The 24,202-nt window shown below is 40.4% G+C and overlaps 1 protein-coding gene across 1 annotated transcript in view; it reads left to right on the forward strand.

The window, feature by feature from the left end:
• Window positions 1-4,155: 4,155 nt before the first annotated feature.
• The window catches only part of LOC117498820 (discs large homolog 1-like protein), a 100,432-nt gene continuing 80,385 nt past the window's right edge, over window positions 4,156-24,202 (forward strand). The window contains 2 exon segments of the mRNA XM_034150965.1: window positions 4,156-4,754; window positions 8,458-8,589. Coding sequence (XP_034006856.1) covers window positions 4,736-4,754; window positions 8,458-8,589 — 151 coding nt within the window. The 5' untranslated portion in view covers window positions 4,156-4,735.

The following is a 24,202-nucleotide window of genomic DNA, read 5'->3' on the forward strand; positions in this document are numbered from 1 at the left end:
AGGAGTCTAGAACCAAGAGTCTAGAACCAGGAGTCTAGAACCAGGAGCCTAGTACCAGGAGTCTAGAACCAGGAGTCTAGAACCAGGAGTCTAGTACCAGGAATCTAGTACCAGGAGTCTAGTACCAGGAGTCTAGTACTAGGAGTCTAGTACCAGGAGTCTAGAACCAGGAGTCTAGTACTAGGAGTCTAGTACCAGGAGTCTAGAACAAGGAGTCTAGTACCAGGAGTCTAGTGCTAGGAGTCTAGCACCAGGAGTCTAGAACCAGGAGTCTAGCACCAGGAGTCTTGTACCAGGAGTCTAGCACTAGGAGTCTTGTACCAGGAGTCTAGCACTAGGAGTCTAGAACCAGGAGTCTAGTACCAGGAATCTAGCACCAGGAGTCTAGTACCAGGAGTCTAGTGCTAGTAGTCTAGCACTAGGAGTCTAGTACCAGGAGTCTAGAACCAGGAGTCTAGTACCAGGAGTCTAGTGCTAGTAGTCTAGCACTAGGAGTCTAGTGCCAGGAGTCTAGAACTAGGAGTCTAGTACCAGGAGTCTAGAACCAGGAGTCTATTACCAGGAGTCTAGTACTAGGAGTCTAGTACCAGGAGTCTAGTACCAGGAGTCTAGTACCAGGAGTCTAGTACTAGGAGTCTAGTACCAGGAGTCTAGTACCAGGAGTCTAGAACCAGGAGTCTAGTACCAGGAGTCTAGTGCTAGTAGTCTAGCACTAGGAGTCTAGTACCAGGAGTCTAGAACCAGGAGTCTAGTACCAGGAGTCTAGTACCAGGAGTCTAGCACTAGGAGTCTAGTACCAGGAGTCTAGAACCAGGAGTCTAGAACCAGGAGTCTAGTACCAGGAGTTTAGAACCAGGAGTCTAGTACCAGGAGTCTAGTACTAGGAGTCTAGTACCAGGAGTCTAGTACCAGGAGTCTAGTACTAGGAGTCTAGTACCAGGAGTCTAGAACCAGGAGTCTAGTACCAGGAGTTTAGAACCAGGAGTCTAGTACCAGGAGTCTAGTACTAGGAGTCTAGTACCAGGAGTCTAGTACCAGGAGTCTAGTACTAGGAGTCTAGTACCAGGAGTCTAGTGCTAGGAGCTAGTACCAGGAGTCTAGAACCAGGAGTCTAGAACCAGGAGTCTAGAACCAGGAGTCTAGTACTAGGAGCAGTGGGCAGCTATTGCACAGCGCCCGGGGAACAATGGGAGTGGGGGGGGGAAGGGGGTTGTCCGGTGCTTTGCTCAAGGGCACCACGGCAGGGCAGGAGGTGAACTGGGACCTCTCCAAGTAGCAGTCCACACTTCATATTTAGGTCTGTTCGGGGACTTGAACCGGCGACCCTACGGCTCACAGTCCAAGCCCCTACTGACTGAGACCCTGCCGGTAGATATTTCATCTTTAGGACTGATTAACATCTATTTACAGTCGTTTTATGAGTCATTTAGCATCTGTGTAGGATGCTTTTGAGTCTATGTTAAGTCTTATTATGTTTCTACGTGGTAATTTGACATATCTTTGTAGTAGTTTGGGGTGTTTCTGCATGTCCTTGTTATCTTTTTGATGCTCTTTGTTGTCATTTTGTGAGTTTTTGTGGTGCTTTGTTTATTTCCAGTCGTTTCTCAGTCGTTTTCTGGTGTTTTTGCATCTTTTTATTAAAATGTTTGCTACCTGGGACTGATTTACGTCTATTTTAAGCCGTATTATGTGTCTAAGTCTCACGGCATTTCGTGTTATAGTCACGAAATTAATCTATTGATTCGTGTTCACCAACACGATTTTCCCATTTTTTCCGTGTCACACAGAACGATTTTAAAAGCAATGTAAATAATAACAAATTAGAAGGAAAAACAGATAAAAAAAAATACAGATTTCAGTATTCTGACACAGAACGATTTTAGAAGCAATGTATTTCTATTGGTAGTATGTTTCGTGCCTGCACCAAATAATAACAAATTAGAAGGAAAAAAAGATGACATAAAATACAGATGTCAGTATTCTGAGGCTCTGAGACATTTCTTTTCCTCACTGACGGCAAAAAAACTCAGACATTATACAATTTAAAATAAAAGGGATAGGGTTAGGCTTAGGGTAAGATATTGAGTAAGAACATGTTTTTATGAACCACACAGCTTCTGGTCTTCCAAGACCCGACCGGACAAAAAGACGTGTTGCAGGCACGAAACATACTACCAATAGAAATACATTGCATTTAAAATCGTTCTGTGTGACACGAAAAAAAGGTGAAAATCGTGTTGGTGAACACGAATCAATAGATTAAATTAATTTCGTGACGATAGCACGAAATGGCGTGAGACTGGGTTGAATGTACATGCGTGTTTTAGTAGTTTTGATTCTCTTTGCAGTGTTTTCGCATCTCATTATCATTTTGCACCTATTTCTTCTCGTTTTGTGTTTTCCCGTGTGCTCTCAGTCGGCCCGGTGTTGGAGGTAACCGGCTCCGAATAAAGCTCCTCCTCCTCTTCCCTTTGGACCGATGAAGAATTAAAGTGAAACCATGTTGATCCGCTGTGATGAGCCTCTGTCAGCAGGTGGCTGATGGCGTGAGAGCCTCTTCCTCTTCTTCTCCTCCTCTTCATCACGACGAGCCTCAGACTCAAGGCCAGGTCATCCATTAAACATGGCCGTCTAAAAATAAAGGCCGCCTCCTTTAATCTGGGCCAGAGCTGCGAAGGGTTCATCAGCACATGAGAGAGGAGAGACAAAGAGGAGGACGAGGAGGTTTCATCTTCATCCTCAGGACCTCTGATCTTCTCCTCATGCATCATGCAGCAGGAAACACTCTTAATGCAACAGGACATGTAATCAACTGACAGTGTTGGGAAGTAAATTACAGAATGTATTCACATGCAAACAGTTATTTTGTATAATTTACTGATCAGGAATAATGTTGTATTTCATGAATTATGTTTATTTTAAATATGTAATTAAGTCACAATTCAAAAACCAGGGTTTAGTCTGCACCGGGTAACAGGGCCCTCAAACCTAAATGAAGACTTTCCCCGTAAAATGTTAAAGTGATGCCAGAAAACAGTATTTGTGTTCGTCAAAAAACGCAGTATTTTATTAGAAATAAAAAGTAAATCAATAAAAATCTTGTTCACAAATAAAAGTAAGAAAATATATTTTCCAAATATTTTATTTTGTGCACAAGGCAAATCTTTATTTCTACTGTTGATATGTGTTTGTTTACTGTTTTATTATTATTATTATTATTATTATTATTATTATTATTATTATTATTATTATTATTATTATTATTATTATTATTATTATTATTATTATTATTATTATTATTTTAAACTCATTTCTAATGCCTTGTTGTATTATATTGCAAATCCCAGAGGTGTAAAGTAACATTTACTCAAGTACTATACTTAAGTACAATTTTGTGGTACTTAGTATTTTTGTTGCTACTGGTTACTTCTACTCCACTACAGTTCAGAGGTAAATGGTGTACTTCTACTCCACTACATGTATTTAATACCTTTAGTTACTTCACAGATCTGGATGAATGATGTGAAATATAATCAAGTGTTAAATCAGACTTTAGTTCCACCTGGAGTAAATCCACAAGCTACCCTGCAGTATACAAAGTCATTCAAACTAGCTGCACCTTTACCAGCTTTGAGAACACTTTCATGATCAATCATTATAAAACATATCATATATATTATTCTGAAATGGACCAATCTGCACAACGACTACTTTTACTGTCGCTACTTTAACTATATTTTTTATTTAAGTACCAGATCTGAGTACTTCTAGTTTTACTCAAGTACAAAATCTGAGTACTTCTACTTTTACTCAAGTACACGATCTGAGTACTTCTCCTTTTACTCGAGTACAAGATCTGAGTACTTCTACTTTTACTCAAGTACAAGATCTGAGTACTTCTACTTTTACTACCAGTTCTGAGTACTTCTCCCTCCACCCCCCTCTTGCCGCTCCTCGCTGCCCGGAGATGAGGCGCAGAATCCGGCTGCAGGTTGGAGAGAGAGAGGGAGGCGGTGGAGGTTTTTAGAAAATCACATGGTTCACATTTGCAGCTCCGTGAGACGCCATTTTGGAGGAAAGTTTGTAATTTGTGAACCTGGGGAGGTGGAGGAGGAGGAGGAAAAGAGGAGGGAGTGCAAGTAAGGAGAGGAGGAGGAGGGGTTTACACTGGGAGAAGTTTGACACGAATGCAGGCTGTTACTGGGATACACACATAGGAAGTGTGCGTACCAGTGCGGGATAAACCAGTCTGGGTTTGTCACGGATAGGTGTGCCTCCACAGGCTGAAGTTTGATATTAATATTTCTGGGATTATCATTAAAACCCTCCAGCAGCTCCTTCATGGATCTTAAACTGTGTCTGCATGGCTCACGGTGCTGACACTTTCTAGCGGTCAGCCTGCGCGGTGCACGCCGGGGCAAGGAGCCTCTCAGGCGGGGAAGTACAACACGAAGAGTCGGTGACCTACCGGAGCTTTTTTTTGTTGATTTTCTTATATTGGATATTACTTTTTTTTTTTAACCGGATCTGTTTCTGATCCTCCCCCCTCCTCCCCTGGAGACTTCTGTTTTTATCGGTGTGTCAGTTTCCCTGACAGTGAGTTTGTTTGGTGGGAACTTGCTGTCGTCGTGCCGGATTTCTGGAGACCTGGAAGAGAATAACCAGCACACACACCGCCCTGTGTGTGAGGAGTGTATGTGTTTCACACTGAAGTAGAACCGAGCCGAGCCAAGCCATGCCAGTGAGGAAGAAAGGTAAGCCTTTTAGCTCTGCGGCTAACCACTGCCTGTAGGGAGAAACTGCACCCTGGTTTTAACACAAAAACACCCACAAAAACAGCCAGTAACACGGGTATATCACTCTTTCATTAACCCAGACAGCACGGCTTATATCGGCCTCACCGAGCCGTGCTGTGCCGGGCTAGTTAAAGTGAGTTAAAGTAAGGAGCTAGCCGCCGGTTAGCCTCTGGAGCTAACCAAGTTGTATATGGGGCACCTTGTCTGGAGAGCAGCCCAACTAAAAATAAACTCTTATAATGATAAAATATTTACAGCAGTCCTGCACAGCCAGGAGGTTAGAGGGAGAAACATGGAGGAAATACTATACTTATCATATTATACACCTGTGCAATTTCACTTTTATCCTTGAATAATAATCCCAAATGGTGTCAACAGTGAGTTCAAAGCAACCTAACCTATGGTAATAACTTGAAATATATTATTTTAAAGGTTTTTATTTGGTAAATATCTGTACTCTGCAGGTTTTTCTACAAATAATCCTAATAAAGAGAATTTAAAGAATGTTTTAATAGAACATTTAGTCATTAAACTTCCCTTTGCTCCACTTTACGCTCCATCAAACAACATATAATCTGATTTATAAATTAACTGTAGAAACATGAAAACATAGACAAATATTCTCATAATTATGATTTTCATACACTTTTGCTTGAAAAAAAATCCCAAATGGTGTCAACAGTGAGTTAAAAGCAACCTAACCTATGTTAATAACTTGAAATATATATTAGTACCAGGAGTCTAGAACCAGGAGTCTAGAACCAGGAGTCTAGTACCAGGAGTCTAGTACCAGGAGTCTAGTACTAGGAGTCTAGCACCAGGAGTCTAGAACCAGGAGTCTAGAACCAGGAGTCTAGTACCAGGAGTCTAGTACCAGGAGTCTAGTACTAGGAGTCTAGTGCTAGGAGTCTAGTACCAGGAGTCTAGTACCAGGAGTCTAGTGCTAGGAGTCTAGCACCAGGAGTCTAGTACTAGACTCCGAGTACTAGGAGTCTAGTACCAGGAGTCTAGAACCAGGAGTCTAGTACCAGGAGTCTAGTGCTAGGAGTCTAGTACCAGGAGTCTAGTGCTAGGAGTCTAGTACCATGAGTCTAGTACCAGGAGTCTAGTACCATGAGTCTAGTACCAGGAGTCTAGTACCAGGAGTCTAGTGCCAGGAGTCTAGTACCAGGAGTCTAGTACTAGACTCCGAGTACTAGGAGTCTAGTACCAGGAGTCTAGTACCAGGAGTCTAGTACCAGGAGTCTAGTACCAGGAGTCTAGTACCAGGAGTCTAGTGCTAGGAGTCTAGTACCAGGAGTCTAGTACTAGACTCCGAGTACTAGGAGTCTAGTACCAGGAGTCTAGAACCAGGAGTCTAGTACTAGGAGTCTAGTACCAGGAGTCTAGTGCTAGGAGTCTAGTACCAGGAGTCTAGAACCAGGAGTCTAGTACTAGGAGTCTAGTACCAGGAGTCTAGTGCTAGGAGTCTAGTACCAGGAGTCTAGAACCAGGAGTCTAGTACTAGACTCAGAGTACTAGGAGTCTAGTACCATGAGTCTAGTACCAGGAGTCTAGTACCATGAGTCTAGTACCAGGAGTCTAGTACCATGAGTCTAGTACCAGGAGTCTAGTACCAGGAGTCTAGTACTAGACTCCGAGTACTAGGAGTCTAGTACCAGGAGTCTAGAACCAGGAGTCTAGTGCTAGGAGTCTAGTGCTAGGAGTCTAGTACCAGGAGTCTAGAACCAGGAGTCTAGTACTAGACTCAGAGTACTAGGAGTCTAGTACCAGGAGTCGAGAACTAGGAGAGGTGGGCAGCTATTGCACAGCGCCCGGGAAGCAATGGGAGTGGGGGGGGAAGGGGGATGTCTGGTGCCTTGCTCAAGGGCACCACAGCAGAGCAGGAGGTGAGCTGGGACCTCTCCAAGTAGCAGTCCACACTCCATATTTAGGTCTGGTCGGGGACTTGAACCGGCGACCCTACGGCTCACAGTCCAAGCCCCTACTGACTAATCACTGCAGCACTTTCAGCTGTGATATAGTGTTTAAAAGTATCCTTTCTTATTACTGGCTCCATGTAAAGACTATTTTAATAATCAGTTTATGTTATTATACTTATCACTGAGAAATGCCTCGGACCCAGAGAGAGGCTAAATATCACTTTTTATTTTTGGACTCAACAAATAACACAATTTACTTGAAATTATTGAGGTTTTTATGTGTTAAATATCTTCTTAATTCTACTTCCCTTTACTCCACTTCACCCCGAATCAAACGACATTTAATCTGATTTCCTTTGGTTTCTATTTGAGTCAGGATTTGATTTATTCAGCTGCAGATTTTGAAGTTTTGATCCTCCATAAACCTGTCATCCGCCTATTAAAGCTTCTTTATTCAAACTCAACTCTCCACACAGCCCTTTTTAAATCTTATTATTATTATTATTATTATTATTATTATTGCAGCAGAAATGTTCATTCAGATCAGTATTTCATAATAAATAATATCATACCTCTGCATTCTGCGTACTTCTATACTTTACATTTATCTGATATACTTGTGCTGTTCAGGAGGACTTTAACTTGGAAAGGAGTATTTCAAACTAGTATTTGTACTTTTACTTAAAGGAGTCCACCCACTGCTGGTTTTCCATCTTCAGTGTAGTTGTGTATATGACAACAAAAACAACACAAATAGTGCAAGCTCAGGCGTTCAGCTGTCTTATAATAATAATAATAATAATAATAATAATAATAATAATAATAATAATAATAATAATAATAATACATTGGATTTTTATAGTGCTTTTGCTAACGCTAAAAATGCTCTTTACATAAAATCAGAAACAGTACCTTGTACCTTATGGGCTTTTTACAGTAAATGAAATGCAGGAGTTTGCATGCAGGAGTAAGTGACCTGGCGTCTGTGTTGCTCTGCAGATTTAGAGCTGCCCTGGGATCAGTTTTCATTAGGAGTATTTTAAAACCATAGTATTTGTACTCTTACTTAAAGGAGTCCACTTCCACCCACTGCTGGTTTTCCATCTACAGTGTAGTTGTGTATGTGACAACACAAACAACAAGAACAACACAAGTAGTGCAAGCTCAGGCGGTCAGCAGTCTTATGATAATAACAATAATAATAATACATTGGAATTGTATAGCGCTTTTCCTAATGCTCAAAGACGCTTTACATACAATCAGAAACAGAATCAGTTAGGGCTGTGCGATTATAGCAACAATCATAATCACGATTATTTTGGTCAATAATTGATATCACGATTATTAAAAACGATTATCCATTTACTTTGAAAACATCCATATATTGAAAAAAAAATTTGAACAGTATGTTTTTGACAGTTGATTACCCTGAACTTTAAGTATAATTAAACTGAAAAACCAATAAAAAAAATTAAAAAATAACATTTTCTTTTTTTTTTTAATAAAAATAATAATCGTTTTATTTCGATTACATTGTTTTCGTAATCGTTGCAAGCCAAAATCGTAATCAAGATTAAAATACGATTAATTGCACAGCCCTAGAATCAGTACAAAGAAAACATTACAAAAACCATATGGCCGTATTGCAGTGAAATAAATGCGTGAGTAAGTGACCTGGTGTCTGTGTCGCTCTGCAGGTTTAGAGCTGCCCTGAGATCAGTTTTCTCTCCCCTCCACAGATGCACAGCGGGCGCTGCTGCTGCTGGAGGATTATCGAGCGAAACTGCACAACGCAGAGGACCGGCAGCTCCGAGGCTCCATCCAGAGAGTCATCGACATCTTCCAGAGCAACCTGTTCCAGGCGCTCATCGGTCAGTGGATTCACCGACACACACTTTAATGTCAGACGACACGAGGTTCAGCTCTGTGAACCTGGAGGTGATGATAGGCATGTAGAGTAGGGTCTCCAGCTCATAGAAACTGCCGGATGCTAACCTGCAGATGTTGGGACATTTACACAATTAGCATAATATGTTTTAATTAACATTAGTTAGTAGGGCTGTGCGATTATGGCAAAAATCATAATCACGATTATTTGGGTCAATAATTGATATCACGATTATTAAATACGATTATTCATTGACTTTGAAAACATCCATTTATTGAACTTTAAAACAAATACAAATAATAATTTGAACAGTATCTTTTTAACTGTTGATTTCCCTGAACGTATAATTCAACTGAAAAACCAATACAAAAATAAATGATACATTTAAATAAATAATATCAAAATAATAAATACCAATAAACAAGATCAACAAATATTTTGGAGCGCACTTCAACAAGCTACTAAACATATATAAATATGATAAATACAAATAAATTAGACTAAAATAAATTAGATCAAATATGTTGCACAGTCACAACCTAGCAAAGCAAAATAATCGTTTTTTACGATTATGTTGTTTTCGTAATTGTGGCAGGCCAAAATCGTAATTGCGATTAAAATACGATTAATTGCACAGCCCTATTAGTTAGCATATGCAGACAATTTAAGGGTGGTTTTTGGAGGTTATTGAGGATGCTGAATTAATTTCTGACATTTTTAGGATTGAAAATAGCAGTTTTGAGTGAAATCTACACAAAATGAATCAAAATCAGCGCACCGAGACTACAAATATTACCACTTTCTGCCATTTATTAGCTTGACCATGTCAGAAATCAACATCCTCAATAACCCCAAAAACCACAGCAGCAGCTAAAGGAAGAACATCAGTTTTCTGTTGTGAGGAGAGGTTACAGGTTGAGATCTGTTTTAGTTTCCAAATGACTGGAAGTACGAAACAAGAAGTTGGCTCAAAGCTGTCTGGAAACTGACGTAAGAGAGTCAGCTTTCATTGTAGATTTTTGACTGGAAACTGACTGGAAACTGACTGAAGGTCGACATAAGAGAGTTGACTTTTATAATTGAAAGTTGACAGAAGGTTGACCTCAAGTGGACTGAAAGTTAAAAGTCAGAATTCCTAAATTTGAAAGTACGAAACAAAGAATTGACTCAAAAACTGACTGAGAGTTGACAGAAAGTTTACTGAAGGTTGACATAACTTTTATAATAGAAAGTTGAGGCTTCAAAAGTAAAAAGTTGACTCAAAAACTGAAAGAATGTCGACTTTTAATAGACAAAATGGACCGAAAACTCAACTGACAGAAAGTTGACAGAAAACTGATTGAAAGTTGACGTACGAATGTTGACTTTTGTTAATGAAAGTTATCAGAAAGTTGACTGGAAACTGAATGAAGATTGACATTAAAATATGTACTTGTATTATTGAAAGTGGACAGGAAGTTTAAAGGTGGGGTATGTCATTAATTTCAGAAACACTTTTTGTTATATTCCATGGAATGCTCTTAACATCCTGATAGCAATGAATATCTGAAGTGCTTTGACAAAACATTCAATATCATCTGTGGAAGCTGTAGTACTGTAAAAAGCACGACCAATCATCTGAGCCGGCCCGGCTAAAATAACTGGATGGCCTACCTGCCTGTCAGCCTTCCATCTGTGCACAAACTTATCTCGTGCCCTCATTGGTCATGTGCGCGTTCGTGTGTGTTGGAGGAGGGGCTCTGTAAGGAAGTGGCAGATTTGTTCCGACTGTGTATTTTCAAATTCTAGCGATCTCGAGCCGGTTTCTCAAACTGACCTACCCTACCTTTCAGGTTGAGTACGAAACAAAAAGTTGACTCTAAAACTGACTGGAAACTGAATGAGAGTTGAGATAGATAGCTTTTATTATTGAAGTTTGACAGAAAGACGACTGAATTTTGACTGAATTTACTTCAATGTTCAGATTAAAACATTGCAGCGAGCGGCTCTTTGTTAAACATCAGTAATAAAGAGACTTTTATGACTAATGCATAACTTCATAGATCTAACATCTTTTTTTATCCTCAAGTCCAACTCCGCTGACTTTATTTAAGATTTCATGGATATTTCCACAGTGCTTCTTGGGTAAGAGACAACATTGAAATAAATAATGGCTTTAAAGGGGACCTATCATGCAAAATGCACTTTTTGATGTCTTTTATACATAAGTCCCGGGTGTGTCAGGGAACTCACGCACTGTCAGAAAATAAAACCCTCTCTCTTTTCCTCCGTACCCAAATCTCTAAAAACGGGGGAACAACGGAGCTGATCCAGATTTGCGTCCGATATGACGTAATATCTGAAATGTGGACCCACGGCCCTATCAGAAACGTTGCTATCAGAAACAATGCCCGACTGTTTTGGACGTAATATGGTCGGTGTTTACATTAGCATGGCTAACACTCAGAGCTAACCTGTACTGGAGAGCATGTGTGTGAAGAAGCAGGAAATAAAAAGGAACTCGCCTTGTGGTATAACCGGCAAGAGAGAAAGCCTTTGAGCTCCATACTGTTTCAGAAACAATCCTTGATCTAATAATCCTTGCGTTTCATCACCGCAGCATTTCAGACAGTATCTGCCGGGTCCCGCATGAGCCGGCATAAGCTCCGCCCCCTCTTATTTTGATTTGTTTGCCTTTATTTATACAGGTGAAAATCTCATTGAGACACAGGGTCTCATTCTCAAGAGAGACCTGTTTATACCCAGAATCAGCACTTTTGAAACAGGAAGTGAAATAGAGGGATATGAGGCATGGCTAGAATGGGTGATCTGTTTTGTATTTTGAGCAAAACACTTCATAGACATGTTTTTTATATATTTTTATATATCTGAGACCTATGCTATTGCCTAAAAATAGCATGATAGGTGACCTTTAAATATTATGGGAACATGTTTCCAAAACTGTTGAATATATCAACATTTTTGCCAAATTTTAGGCGCTTAAGGTTCTTGGGGGAATTCTGAATTTACATGGAACATTTTTGTCCTTTTTGACCCTGTTGATTTCTGACCCGCTTCAGAAATGTGATAATTCAACAATAATAAGGTACATTTAAAAAACTTACTTTTTACATTTTGGGATGATTTTTCAAAGTGATTTAATTTCACAAAAATCAAGTATTTTTTCCTCCAAATTTAGCTATTTTTTTCTAACTTTTGTAATTTATCTCCTTTTATGTCCGACACTGTTTTCATTGTGTATTTTTCTTTAAATTGTTTTAAACGAGTATTATTTAAAGTGAGGTCATTTACAAAAACAAGGTAAAACGTTGGTCATTCGAATGGACATGTATACATGTTTGGATTGATAAATATATTTACATAAGTGTTAGCCTCTCCATCACCTCACAGGAAACACAGTGCTTTCAGGAGACGCGTGTACAAATCAGCTTTCAAACCATCAGCAGCCTTTACTCTTCGTCCTGCAAACCTCAGCGTCTTCATCACTAATAGATGAAGCTGCTTCCTGCTCCTCTTCCTCTCCTGTTCGTCACATCGGATGCCTTTACACCTCGTCAGCTCAGGTGCTGGGATGGTGTATTTCTGTGTTGGTCCCTGAAGGCAGCATCTCTCTGCTCCAATGGGATCTCTCCATGGGATTTTGGATTATTCATACTATTACTAACACAGGATAATCTAACTATTTATATTTGAAGATTTTGGTAATTTTTTCAACATTTTTAAAGTTGATTTTATTAAAAATGACAATTTGACTTTTTCTAGAAATCACTAAATGTTTTTTTTAAGTGATTCTCAAATGTGTCCAAAGTGAGGTTATTTAAAAAAAAAATAGGAAATATTTTTAAAAATAAATAATTTCCCGAAACTGAAATTATTTTTCAAAAAATCACAAAAATAAAGGTACTTTTAAAAACGTTGATTTATAAAAAATAAATAAAAGCGTAAGTAATTTCTGAAAATGTCGGAAATTCTGTTAAACAACTTTTTCAATGTTGATTTATTTAAAAAAAAAAAAGTTAATAATAATTTAATATAAAAATGTTGTTAAAATAATTTTTAAAAAAGCGGGGGCTTTTCATGAAATTTTCACGAAACTGTCTCAGGGCTTCTTAACATTTAACAACCTATTAATGTGTCATACCCACTTAACGGGAAGAAACTCAGCTATCTGACAATATTAACAAAGTCTAACGCCGAGCGTCTGAATTAGCACTAAGCGAAAGAGTGCTAACGCACTTAGCACATAACTCACGGTAGCAATCTTTTATACTTCATCAGATCTGCACAAACTAGATATCATATGAAAGCTGAGATTCCACAGATTCCAATGGTATACGTATCATCACTGTGCGACCAAAACTCACGGCAGCGAAGGCAAGCAAAGACAACACACAACTTCACTTTACGGAGCCAAAACGGCAAATACGTCTCACCTTTGCTGTTTTCTGATCAAAAGTAGTGTTCAAATGCATACAAACGCATATGAAGGTTGATCCAATGTCTCTGTGTCACTTTGAAATGATTACTGATAATCCATCATAACATTTATGGCAAAAAGCGTGGTTTTCATATAGAGTGTATGAGAGCTACAACCTAGGTTCCGGTTTTGGGCTTGCTGGCTGCGCTTCACTCTCATTCACCAATGGTAATGTTTAGATGGATTTAGGAACCCCCTCTCGATTGTATTGGCTCTAACGGTTAAAAAGAGGTGTCAACCACCAAAATCGACCAATGGGTTCCAGAGATATGGAAAATCCACCCAAATGACCCCAGAAGTGTTTGTTTGCTAAACCTCTCTAAAAAGGTCAAAGGTCACTTGTTTTGCATCAATCTTGATACAGGGTTCTTATTATATGTTATAGTTTGGATTCCTAAAGCTTTTAGTCTCCGATCCCATCCTTCAACGGTTAATTATTTTTTTTGGACGGACACTATAATTTACATTTTTTCTATGTTCAATCTGAATTTACTTTAAAATAAAAAAATTCTATATTGATTCTGACTTTTCTACATCCAACTCGCTTTGAGAAAAAGCTATGATTTATTAAAATGGAAAACCTCAGATTCTCTGGGTGGAATCAGGCTGGTGTGAACAGAGAGAGTGTGTGTGTGTGTGTGTGTGTGTGTGTGTGTGTGGATTACTGGGGGTAATCGTCGTGTCCTCGGAGGGATTACACGGAGCTCAGACATCTTTTTTGGGGGGTTTTGCAGATTGGAGAGACAGAAATGTATTTTTCGTCAGACGTCAGGGCGATCGTGACAAACGCACCCAGAGAGACGCAGCGGCACAATGAATGAATATCTAATATAGTTTAATGTTTTCTATCATAATGTCTTGATATTATGACGTTATGATCATAGCATGTTTTAGTTTTCATGTGTACATTATTGATTTTAATGCAAATTGTAAACAAAATATGACATATTTGTTTAAAGTGGGTGAAGAGTTGAAGTGAACATACATTTGATTATTCTCAAAGATTTAAAGACCCAACAATTAATCGATAATGAAACAAATCAATAACACGTTTAGTATCCTGGCTTGCTGATACATTAAATGTAAACGTTGTCAAAAATACTATTCATATTTCTTTGTTTTCAGTAGTAATTTCAAAACGAGAATAAAACTTTATGGAGTCGACAAAATATTCCAGTTTTCTAATTTTAATAGTATTTTAAAATGTAAAATTCAGCATTAAAAAGTCCTAAAATATTCCAGTTTTTCTTAGTTTTGAGAAGTATTTGACAATATTAAATCAAGCTGTTAAAAGTCTTGATTATCGAGCGGTGCAGGGAGGACGTATTTACCCTGAAGGAAGCTGCTGGTTCCCTCGTCTCAGAGCCAACAGGATTTCTCCAGAGGATTTTGGAATATTGTAAAAAATAAGATCTGTGGAAAACAAACCTGTTTGAAAAACGTTTTGTTCAGCCGGATAATCTCCACACGTCTACCCTACTTTTATAATGTTTGAATCATAAATCTAATCTCCAGAAGCTAAATGCTAACGTTATGCTATAAAGGAACTACAGCCGAGTCCAGCAGCACGACTTCAACGTCACGCCAATTTCAGATCCATATTCAAACACACAGATTCTAAATGGAACGAGTTGAAGCGTTTGTTTGAACAGTCTGCAGGAGGCAGGTACTTGCTTTCAAGCAGAACAGGGCTAACTAACTTAGAGGAGTGTTTACGTGTTCGGCGTAATGACGTACAACGACCACAACTTCTGTAGTCCTATTCAGCCACTTGGTAACAACCATCGTTTCTCAGACACGTAAACTCTTCAGAAATCACCAGAGGGGTCACTGCTGATGGATTTAATGTCCTAGAACAAAACGTGATCCGTCTCTTCAACGTGTCTCAACCACAGACCTTATTTACAGATATTTTCAAACATCCTATGGAGAGATCCCATTGGCTCTGAGACCAGGGAACAGGAAGTGGAGAAATGCTGACTCACTTCCTGGTTTTAGGACTCATCACTGTACCACTCTATTCCTCTCCGCATTCAGGAGTGTTTTAGTGTTGAAGCGTGTTGTTGTTGTTGACCTCGGGGTGTGCTGCTGTTGTTGTTGTTGTTGGCCTCAGAGGCCTGTACTACGAAGCTGGTTCAACCTAACCTGGATATGTCTGAGTTAACCGGTTGGCCCAATCCAAAACATACGCGCTCTGGCTAAACTGTACTACGACGCTGGTTATCAAGTGGATCGCTCAAGCCAGCCGTGTCCTATCTAGTTAGGTGCGCGTTCACATGAAAGGGGTGGTATCTGGAGCATTCGACCAATCACAAACATGGACAAGCGTACTGACAGCGCAGCGTCATACTTCCTGAATGAAAAGTGAACTTTAATATTAGTCAAATATGAAGAAGTTAAACTTTAAACATCCATGACTTAAACACTTTATCCAGGATCAAAGCCACATAGCTGCACCTGCAAGGTGAATACAGCTGGTAACAGAGAAAGTGTTTGAATACGTTCATTAACAGGTTTATGAAATCACTGCCCCGTCCAAGACACGAGTGGATCTGACTTTAATTACATTTGACTCGAGTGTTTCGTCAACTTAATGTGTTGCTTAAAATAATACTTCTGCATCCAGTATGTGACACTGTGAGTGTTGCACGGCCAGATACGGCTCAGCTGACTCAGATAAGGAGATATATGATACATTATGATGTGATATGATATGAATGATAATGGGACACATCTACGTCTGCACTCACAGTGCCGCGGACTGTACGTAATGTTACTCTGATCCGGTTACTTATGTTGTGGCAGATATTTAAGTAAGCTTTCTTAACGCTAATGTTATAATAGTCAGATTGCTCTGAAGATGGGAGGGGATATTCTATTAATGTTCACGTTCACACAGTCAGTTGATTTTTGCCGGCCGTCTTTCCTGCAACGGCAGTTTGTCTGTATTTCCTCTATCCTGTAATATGACTTGATAGCTTTAAACTCCGCACACTGAGCTCTGATTGGTCAGCAGGCGGTGCTTTCACTGAGTTGATCTCTTAGCCTGCCACCTAACCTGCTCCGGACCAGGCTAGCCGCTCAGCATAAGTTACCATGGAAATCTAGCCTGCTAAAAAGAGAACCAGCGTCGTAGGACCGGAAAGCCCGAGATTTCCCTGAAGTTAGCTAAGAGAACATCCGGCTTCGTAGTACAGGCCTCTGGTGTTTTGGACGTTGTGTATTTCCCTCTGATAGCGACGGCAGTATAATCCGGTCTTTAATTACTGTCCTTTACAACCGGAGCCTTTGTGTTTCCCTCTAAGTGGTTAATATGATCGCTCTCTCTTTAATCTAATCCCATCTCTCGTGTCCAGAGTCATCTTTAAACTGTTAGCTTAGACATGCGAGTCACTTTCTCACCTTTATTTATAAACCGCATTTATCTGTACACATTTTCTCCCTACGCTCATTAACCCTGAATATAATATATAATATTATCACAGGAGAAGAACTCAAACTCTTTACTTAAGTTAAGGCTTTTTTTAGGCATTTATCTAATGTTTTTAAGGAACCTTTGCATGTAAATTAGTGGCGTTTTTGAGTTGCCCAACTTACATTAAATAATAACCGTATATATAAATCTGGTAATGTCAATAAATACAGTAAAAACTAAACAAATATATCTTAAAATCAGCTATATGGGATTATTTTAACCTCAAGAAGTCCGGGTGAAATGCTTTTATTAAGTATAAAATAAGAAGGTGTCTTTAAGAGTTATAAACATGCATTTCATTTACTTTCTTTTGGTTAATTAGAGGAAAATGAAGCTCTTATGTCTAGATTCTTGACACAGGAATCAAACTTAAATAAAGCAAAAAAAACACTTTAAAAAAAGTATAAAAATCCTCCATTGGACTCCTTTGTTTACTTCCAGAACGTAGTGACATCACTATGGAACACACGCGCTCCTATTGGCTAGCACTCCGACACATTGTACATGATAGGCCTAGGGGGCGGGACATCTGTACGTGATAGGCCTAGGGGGCGGGACATCTGTACGTGATAGGCCTGGGGGGCGGGACATCTGTATGTGATAGGCCTATGGGGCGGGACATCTGTACGTGATAGGCCTAGAGGGCGGGACATCTGTACGTGATAGGCCTAGGGGGGCGGGACATCTCATCTGTACGTGATAGGCCTGGGGGGCGGGACATCTGTACGTGATAGGCCTAGGGGGCGGGACATCTCATCTGTACGTGATAGGCCTGGGGGGCGGGACATCTGTACGTGATAGGCCTAGGGGGCGGGACATCTCATCTGTACGTGATAGGCCTGGGGGGCGGGACATCTGTACGTGATAGGCCTAGGGGGGCGGGACATCTCATCTGTACGTGATAGGCCTGGGGGGCGGGACATCTGTACGTGATAGGCCTAGGGGGCGGGACATCTGTACGTGATAGGCCTGGGGGGCGGGACATCACATCTGTACGTGATAGGCCTAGGGGGCGGGACATCTGTACGTGATAGGCCTAGGGGGCGGGACATCACATCTGTACGTGATAGGCCTAGGGGGCGGGAAATCTGTACGTGATAGGCCTAGGGGGCGGGACATCACATCTGTACGTGATAGGCCTAGGGGGCGGGACATCACATCTGTACGTGATAGGCCTAGGGGGCGGGAAATCTGTACGTGATAGGCCTAGGGGGCGGGACATCACATCTGTACGTGATAGGCCTAGGGGGAGGGAAATCTGTACGTGATAGGCCTAGGGGGCGGGACATCTGTACGTGATAGGCCTAGGGGGTGGGACATCTGTACGTGATAGGCCTGGGTGGCGGGACATCTGTACGTGATAGGCCTGGGGGGCGGACATCTGTACGTGATAGGCCTGGGGGGCGGACATCTGTACGTGATAGGCCTAGAGAGAGGGACATCTGTACGTGATAGGTCTAGGGGGCGGGACATCTGTACGTGATAGGCCTAGGGGGCGGGACATCTGTACATGATAGGCTAAGAGGGCGGGACATCTGTACGTGATAGGCCTAGGGGGCGGGACATCTGTACGTGATATAGGCCTGGGAGGCGGGACATCTGTACGTGATAGGCCTAGTGGGCGGGACATCTCTAAGCGGTTGACCAATCACAACAGAACAGACAGGGCTCTGATATCTTTCTTTAGAGTACAGATGCTTCTTTGTCTCTCTCTCCTCGACCCGCCAAAATAAAATGCCTATTCAGCGACAGCAGCTGTAACGAGAAGAATCAGAGTCTGTCCAATCAGAACAAAGCGTACAGTCAGGAGCTGTTTATTGATGTTCCTGAAATAATGACGGATAAACACAGACATGCAGTCAAACAAACAGAAAGTAATAGCATTGTTTTTGCAGTTAAATGTAGTTAAAGTATTAACATTATTTATTTATTCTGCAGTAAAAACTAGTTAAATGACTCGAAGCAAAAGTATTGTTTTTGTTGTTAAAGTAGAAGTAATAAGTGTGCAGTTAAAGTATAGGAAGTACAAGTATTCATCCTGCAGAGCTAACTGTTCAGAGAAGAGTCAGACAGGAAAGGGAACTTTTATATTTTTAGGTTTCTCAAGTTATTTTCAGTCATCAGAGAGTATTACATAACAGCTGATTATTATCTGTGTTTGGATCTTTTGTTTAGAGATGCGTCTTCTCAGCAGACGTCACATATATTTCAGCATTTAGTGCAAAACTAACAGAAATATGCAGCATTTTAATATGAAAGTTGGATTCTTGATTTAGATTCTGCAGCAGATTACAGAGCGCTGATTATGCACAGATCAACGTGGCACTGACATGTTGGGCTGAGCCAGAAAACAGGGCGAACAAATCCTGGCTGAATTAAAATAACTTTTACTGAAAAGAACCAGAAAGACTGGAAAGAGTTTGTAGAGGAACTAAAGAGTCCCTCTCTTTCTCTACATGTTCAGGTATATATCAGTGTGTAGTGTCTCTACTTTAAAGAGTCCTCTCCTGCTGATGTTCAGGTGTATATCAGTGTGTAGTGTCTCTACTTTAAAGAGTCCTCTCCTGCTGATGTTCAGGTGTATATCAGTCTGTAGTGTCTCTACTTTAAAGAGTCCTCTCCTGCTGATGTTCAGGTGTATATCAGTATGTAGTGTCTCTACTTTAAAGAGTCCTCTCCTGCTGATGTTCAGGTGTATATCAGTATGTAGTGTCTCTACTTTAAAGAGTCCTCTCCTGCTGATGTTCAGGTGTATATCAGAATGTAGTGTCTCTACTTTAAAGAGTCCTCTCCTGCTGATGTTCAGGTGTATATCAGTATGTAGTGTCTCTACTTTAAAGAGTCCTCTCCTGCTGATGTTCAGGTGTATATCAGAATGTAGTGTCTCTACTTTAAAGAGTCCTCTCCTGCTGATGTTCAGGTGTATATCAGTATGTAGTGTCTCTACTTTAAAGAGTCCTCTCCTGCTGATGTTCAGGTGTATATCAGTATGTAGTGTCTCTACTTTAAAGAGTCCTCTCCTGCTGATGTTCAGGTGTATATCAGTATGTAGTGTCTCTACTTTAAAGAGTCCTCTCCTGCTGATGTTCAGGTGTATATCAGTGTGTAGTGTCTCTACTTTAAAGAGTCCTCTCCTGCTGATGTTCAGGTGTATATCAGTCTGTAGTGTCTCTACTTTAAAGAGTCCTCTCCTGCTGATGTTCAGGTGTATATCAGTATGTAGTGTCTCTACTTTAAAGAGTCCTCTCCTGCTGATGTTCAGGTGTATATCAGTATGTAGTGTCTCTACTTTAAAGAGTCCTCTCCTGCTGATGTTCAGGTGTATATCAGAATGTAGTGTCTCTACTTTAAAGAGTCCTCTCCTGCTGATGTTCAGGTGTATATCAGTATGTAGTGTCTCTACTTTAAAGAGTCCTCTCCTGCTGATGTTCAGGTGTATATCAGAATGTAGTGTCTCTACTTTAAAGAGTCCTCTCCTGCTGATGTTCAGGTGTATATCAGTATGTAGTGTCTCTACTTTAAAGAGTCCTCTCCTGCTGATGTTCAGGTGTATATCAGTATGTAGTGTCTCTACTTTAAAGAGTCCTCTCTTGCTGATGTTCAGGTGTATATCAGTATGTAGTGTCTCTACTTTAAAGAGTCCTCTCCTGCTGATGTTCAGGTGTATATCAGTATGTAGTGTCTCTACTTTAAAGAGTCCTCTCCTGCTGATGTTCAGGTGTATATCAGTATGTAGTGTCTCTACTTTAAAGAGTCCTCTCCTGCTGATGTTCAGGTGTATATCAGTATGTAGTGTCTCTACTTTAAAGAGTCCTCTCCTGCTGATGTTCAGGTGTATATCAGTATGTAGTGTCTCTACTTTAAAGAGTCCTCTCCTGCTGATGTTCAGGTGTATATCAGTATGTAGTGTCTCTACTTTAAAGAGTCCTCTCCTGCTGATGTTCAGGTATATATCAGTATATAGTGTCTCTACTTTAAAGAGTCCTCTCCTGCTGATCTTCAGGTGTATATCAGAATGTAGTGTCTCTACTTTAAAGAGTCCTCTCCTGCTGATGTTCAGGTGTATATCAGTATGTAGTGTCTCTACTTTAAAGAGTCCTCTCCTGCTGATGTTCAGGTGTATATCAGTATGTAGTGTCTCTACTTTAAAGAGTCCTCTCCTGCTGATGTTCAGGTGTATATCAGTATGTAGTGTCTCTACTTTAAAGAGTCCTCTCCTGCTGATGTTCAGGTGTATATCAGTATGTAGAGTCTCTACTTTAAAGAGTCCTCTCCTGCTGATGTTCAGGTGTATATCAGTATGTAGAGTCTCTACTTTAAAGAGTCCTCTCCTGCTGATGTTCAGGTGTATATCAGTATGTAGTGTCTCTACTTTAAAGAGTCCTCTCCTGCTGATGTTCAGGTGTATATCAGTATGTAGTGTCTCTACTTTAAAGAGTCCTCTCCTGCTGATGTTCAGGTGTATATCAGTATGTAGAGTCTCTACTTTAAAGAGTCCTCTCCTGCTGATGTTCAGGTGTATATCAGTATGTAGAGTCTCTACTTTAAAGAGTCCTCTCCTGCTGATGTTCAGGTGTATATCAGTATGTAGTGTCTCTACTTTAAAGAGTCCTCTCCTGCTGATCTTCAGGTGTATATCAGAATGTAGTGTCTCTACTTTAAAGAGTCCTCTCCTGCTGATGTTCAGGTGTATATCAGTATGTAGTGTCTCTACTTTAAAGAGTCCTCTCCTGCTGATGTTCAGGTGTATATCAGTATGTAGTGTCTCTACTTTAAAGAGTCCTCTCCTGCTGATGTTCAGGTGTATATCAGTATGTAGTGTCTCTACTTTAAAGAGTCCTCTCCTGCTGATGTTCAGGTGTATATCAGTATGTAGTGTCTCTACTTTAAAGAGTCCTCTCCTGCTGATGTTCAGGTGTATATCAGTATGTAGTGTCTCTACTTTAAAGAGTCCTCTCCTGCTGATGTTCAGGTGTATATCAGTATGTAGTGTCTCTACTTTAAAGAGTCCTCTCCTGCTGATGTTCAGGTGTATATCAGTATGTAGTGTCTCTACTTTAAAGAGTCCTCTCCTGCTGATGTTCAGGTGTATATCAGTGTGTAGTGTCTCTACTTTAAAGAGTCCTCTCCTGCTGATGTTCAGGTGTATATCAGTATGTAGTGTCTCTACTTTAAAAGAGTACTCTCCTGCTGATGTTCAGGTGTATATCAGTATGTAGTGCCTCTACTTTAAAGAGTCCTCTCCTGCTGATGTTCAGGTGTATATCAGTATGTAGTGTCTCTACTTTAAAGAGTCCTCTCCTGCTGATGTTCAGGTGTATATCAGTGTGTAGTGTCTCTACTTAAAGAGTCCTCTCCTGCTGATGTTCAGGTGTATATCAGTGTGTAGTGTCTCTACTTTAAAGAGTCCTCTCCTGCTGATGTTCAGGTGTATATCAGTATGTAGTGTCTCTACTTTAAAGAGTCCTCTCCTGCTGATGTTCAGGTATATATCAGTATATAGTGTCTCTACTTTAAAGAGTCCCTCTCCTGCTGATGTTCAGGTGTATATCAGTTGTAGTGTCTCTACTTTAAAGAGTCCTCTCCTGCTGATGTTCAGGTGTATATCAGTATGTAGTGTCTCTACTTTAAAGAGTCCTCTCCTGCTGATGTTCAGGTGTATATCAGTGTGTAGTGTCTCTACTTTAAAGAGTCCTCTCCTGCTGATGTTCAGGTGTATATCAGTATGTAGTGTCTCTACTTTAAAGAGTCCTCTCCTGCTGATGTTCAGGTATATATCAGTATATAGTGTCTCTACTTTAAAGAGTCCTCTCCTGCTGATGTTCAGGTGTATATCAGTATGTAGTGTCTCTACTTTAAAGAGTCCTCTCCTGCTGATGTTCAGGTGTATATCAGTATGTAGTGTCTCTACTTTAAAGAGTCCTCTCCTGCTGATGTTCAGGTGTATATCAGTGTGTAGTGTCTCTACTTTAAAGAGTCCTCTCCTGCTGATGTTCAGGTGTATATCAGTAGTGTAGTGTCTCTACTTTAAGAGTCCTCTCCTGCTGATGTTCAGGTGTATATCAGTATGTAGTGTTCTCTACTTTAAAGAGTCCTCTCTGCTGATGTTCAGGTGATATATCAGGTATAGTGTCTCTACTTTAAAGAGTCCTCTCCTGCTGATGTCTTCAGGTGTATATCAGAATGTAGTGTCTCTACTTTAAAGAAGTCCTCTCCTGCTGATGTTCAGGTGTATATCAGTATGTAGTGTCTCTACTTTAAAGAGTCCTCTCCTGCTGTATGTTCAGGTGTATATCAGTATGTAGTGTCTCTACTTTAAGAGTCCTCTCCTGCTGATGTTCAGGTGTATATCAGTATGTAGTGTCTCTACTTTAAAGAGTCCTCTCCTGCTGATGTTCAGGTGTATATCAGTATGTAGTGTCTCTACTTTAAAGAGTCCTCTCCTGCTGATGTTCAGGTGTATATCAGTATGTAGTGTCTCTACTTTAAAGAGTCCTCTCCTGCTGATGTACACCTGAACATCAGCAGGAGAGGACTCTTTAAAGAGTCCTCTCCTGCTGATGTTCAGGTGTATATCAGTATGTAGTGTCTCTACTTTAAAGAGTCCTCTCCTGCTGATGTTCAGGTGTATATCAGTATGTAGTGTCTCTACTTTAAAGAGTCCTCTCCTGCTGATGTTCAGGTGTATATCAGTATGTAGTGTCTCTACTTTAAAGAGTCCTCTCCTGCTGATGTTCAGGTGTATATCAGTATGTAGTGTCTCTACTTTAAAGAGTCCTCTCCTGCTGATGTTCAGGTGTAGATCAGTATGTAGTGTCTCTACTTTAAAGAGTCCTCTCCTGCTGATGTTCAGGGTGTTACAGTATGGTAGTGTCTCTACTTTAGAGTCTCTCCTGCTGTGTTCAGTTGTATCATTTACTTAAAGAGTCCTCTCCTGCTGATGTTCAGGTGTATATCAGTATGTAGTGTCTCTACTTTAAAGAGTCCTCTCCTGCTGATGTTCAGGTGTATATCAGTAGTAGTGTCTCTACTTTAAGAGAGTCCTCTCCTGCTGATGTTCAGAGGTGTATATCAGTATGTAGTTCTCTACTTTAAAGAGTCCTCTCCTGCTGATGTTCAGGTGTATATCATGTATGGTGTGTCTCTACTTTAAAGAGTCCTCTCCTGCTGATGTTCAGGTGTATATCAGTAAGTGATGTCTCTACTTTAAAGAGTCTCTCCTGCTGATGTTCAGGTGTATATCCAGTATGTAGTGTCTCTACTTTAAAGAGTCCTCTCTGCTGTGTTCAGGTGTATATCAGTATGTAGTGTCTCTACTTTAAAGAGTCCTCTCCTGCTGATGTTCAGGTGTATATCAGTATGTAGTGTCTCTACTTTAAAGAGTCCCTCTCCTGCTGATGTTCAGGTGTATATCAGTATGTAGTGTCTCTACTTTAAAGAGTCCTCTCCTGCTGATGTTCAGGTTATATCAGTATGTAGTGTCTCTACTTAAAGAGTCCTCTCCTGCTGATGTTCAGGTGTAATATCAGTTATGTAGTGTCTCTACTTTAAAGAGTCCTCTCCTGCTGATGTTCGGTGTATATCAGTATGTAGTGTCTCTACTTTAAAGAGTCCTCTCCTGCTGATGTTCAGGTGTATATCAGT

The sequence above is a fragment of the Trematomus bernacchii genome, unplaced genomic scaffold (assembly GCF_902827165.1).
Source record: "Trematomus bernacchii unplaced genomic scaffold, fTreBer1.1, whole genome shotgun sequence".
Taxonomy (NCBI): domain Eukaryota; kingdom Metazoa; phylum Chordata; class Actinopteri; order Perciformes; family Nototheniidae; genus Trematomus; species Trematomus bernacchii.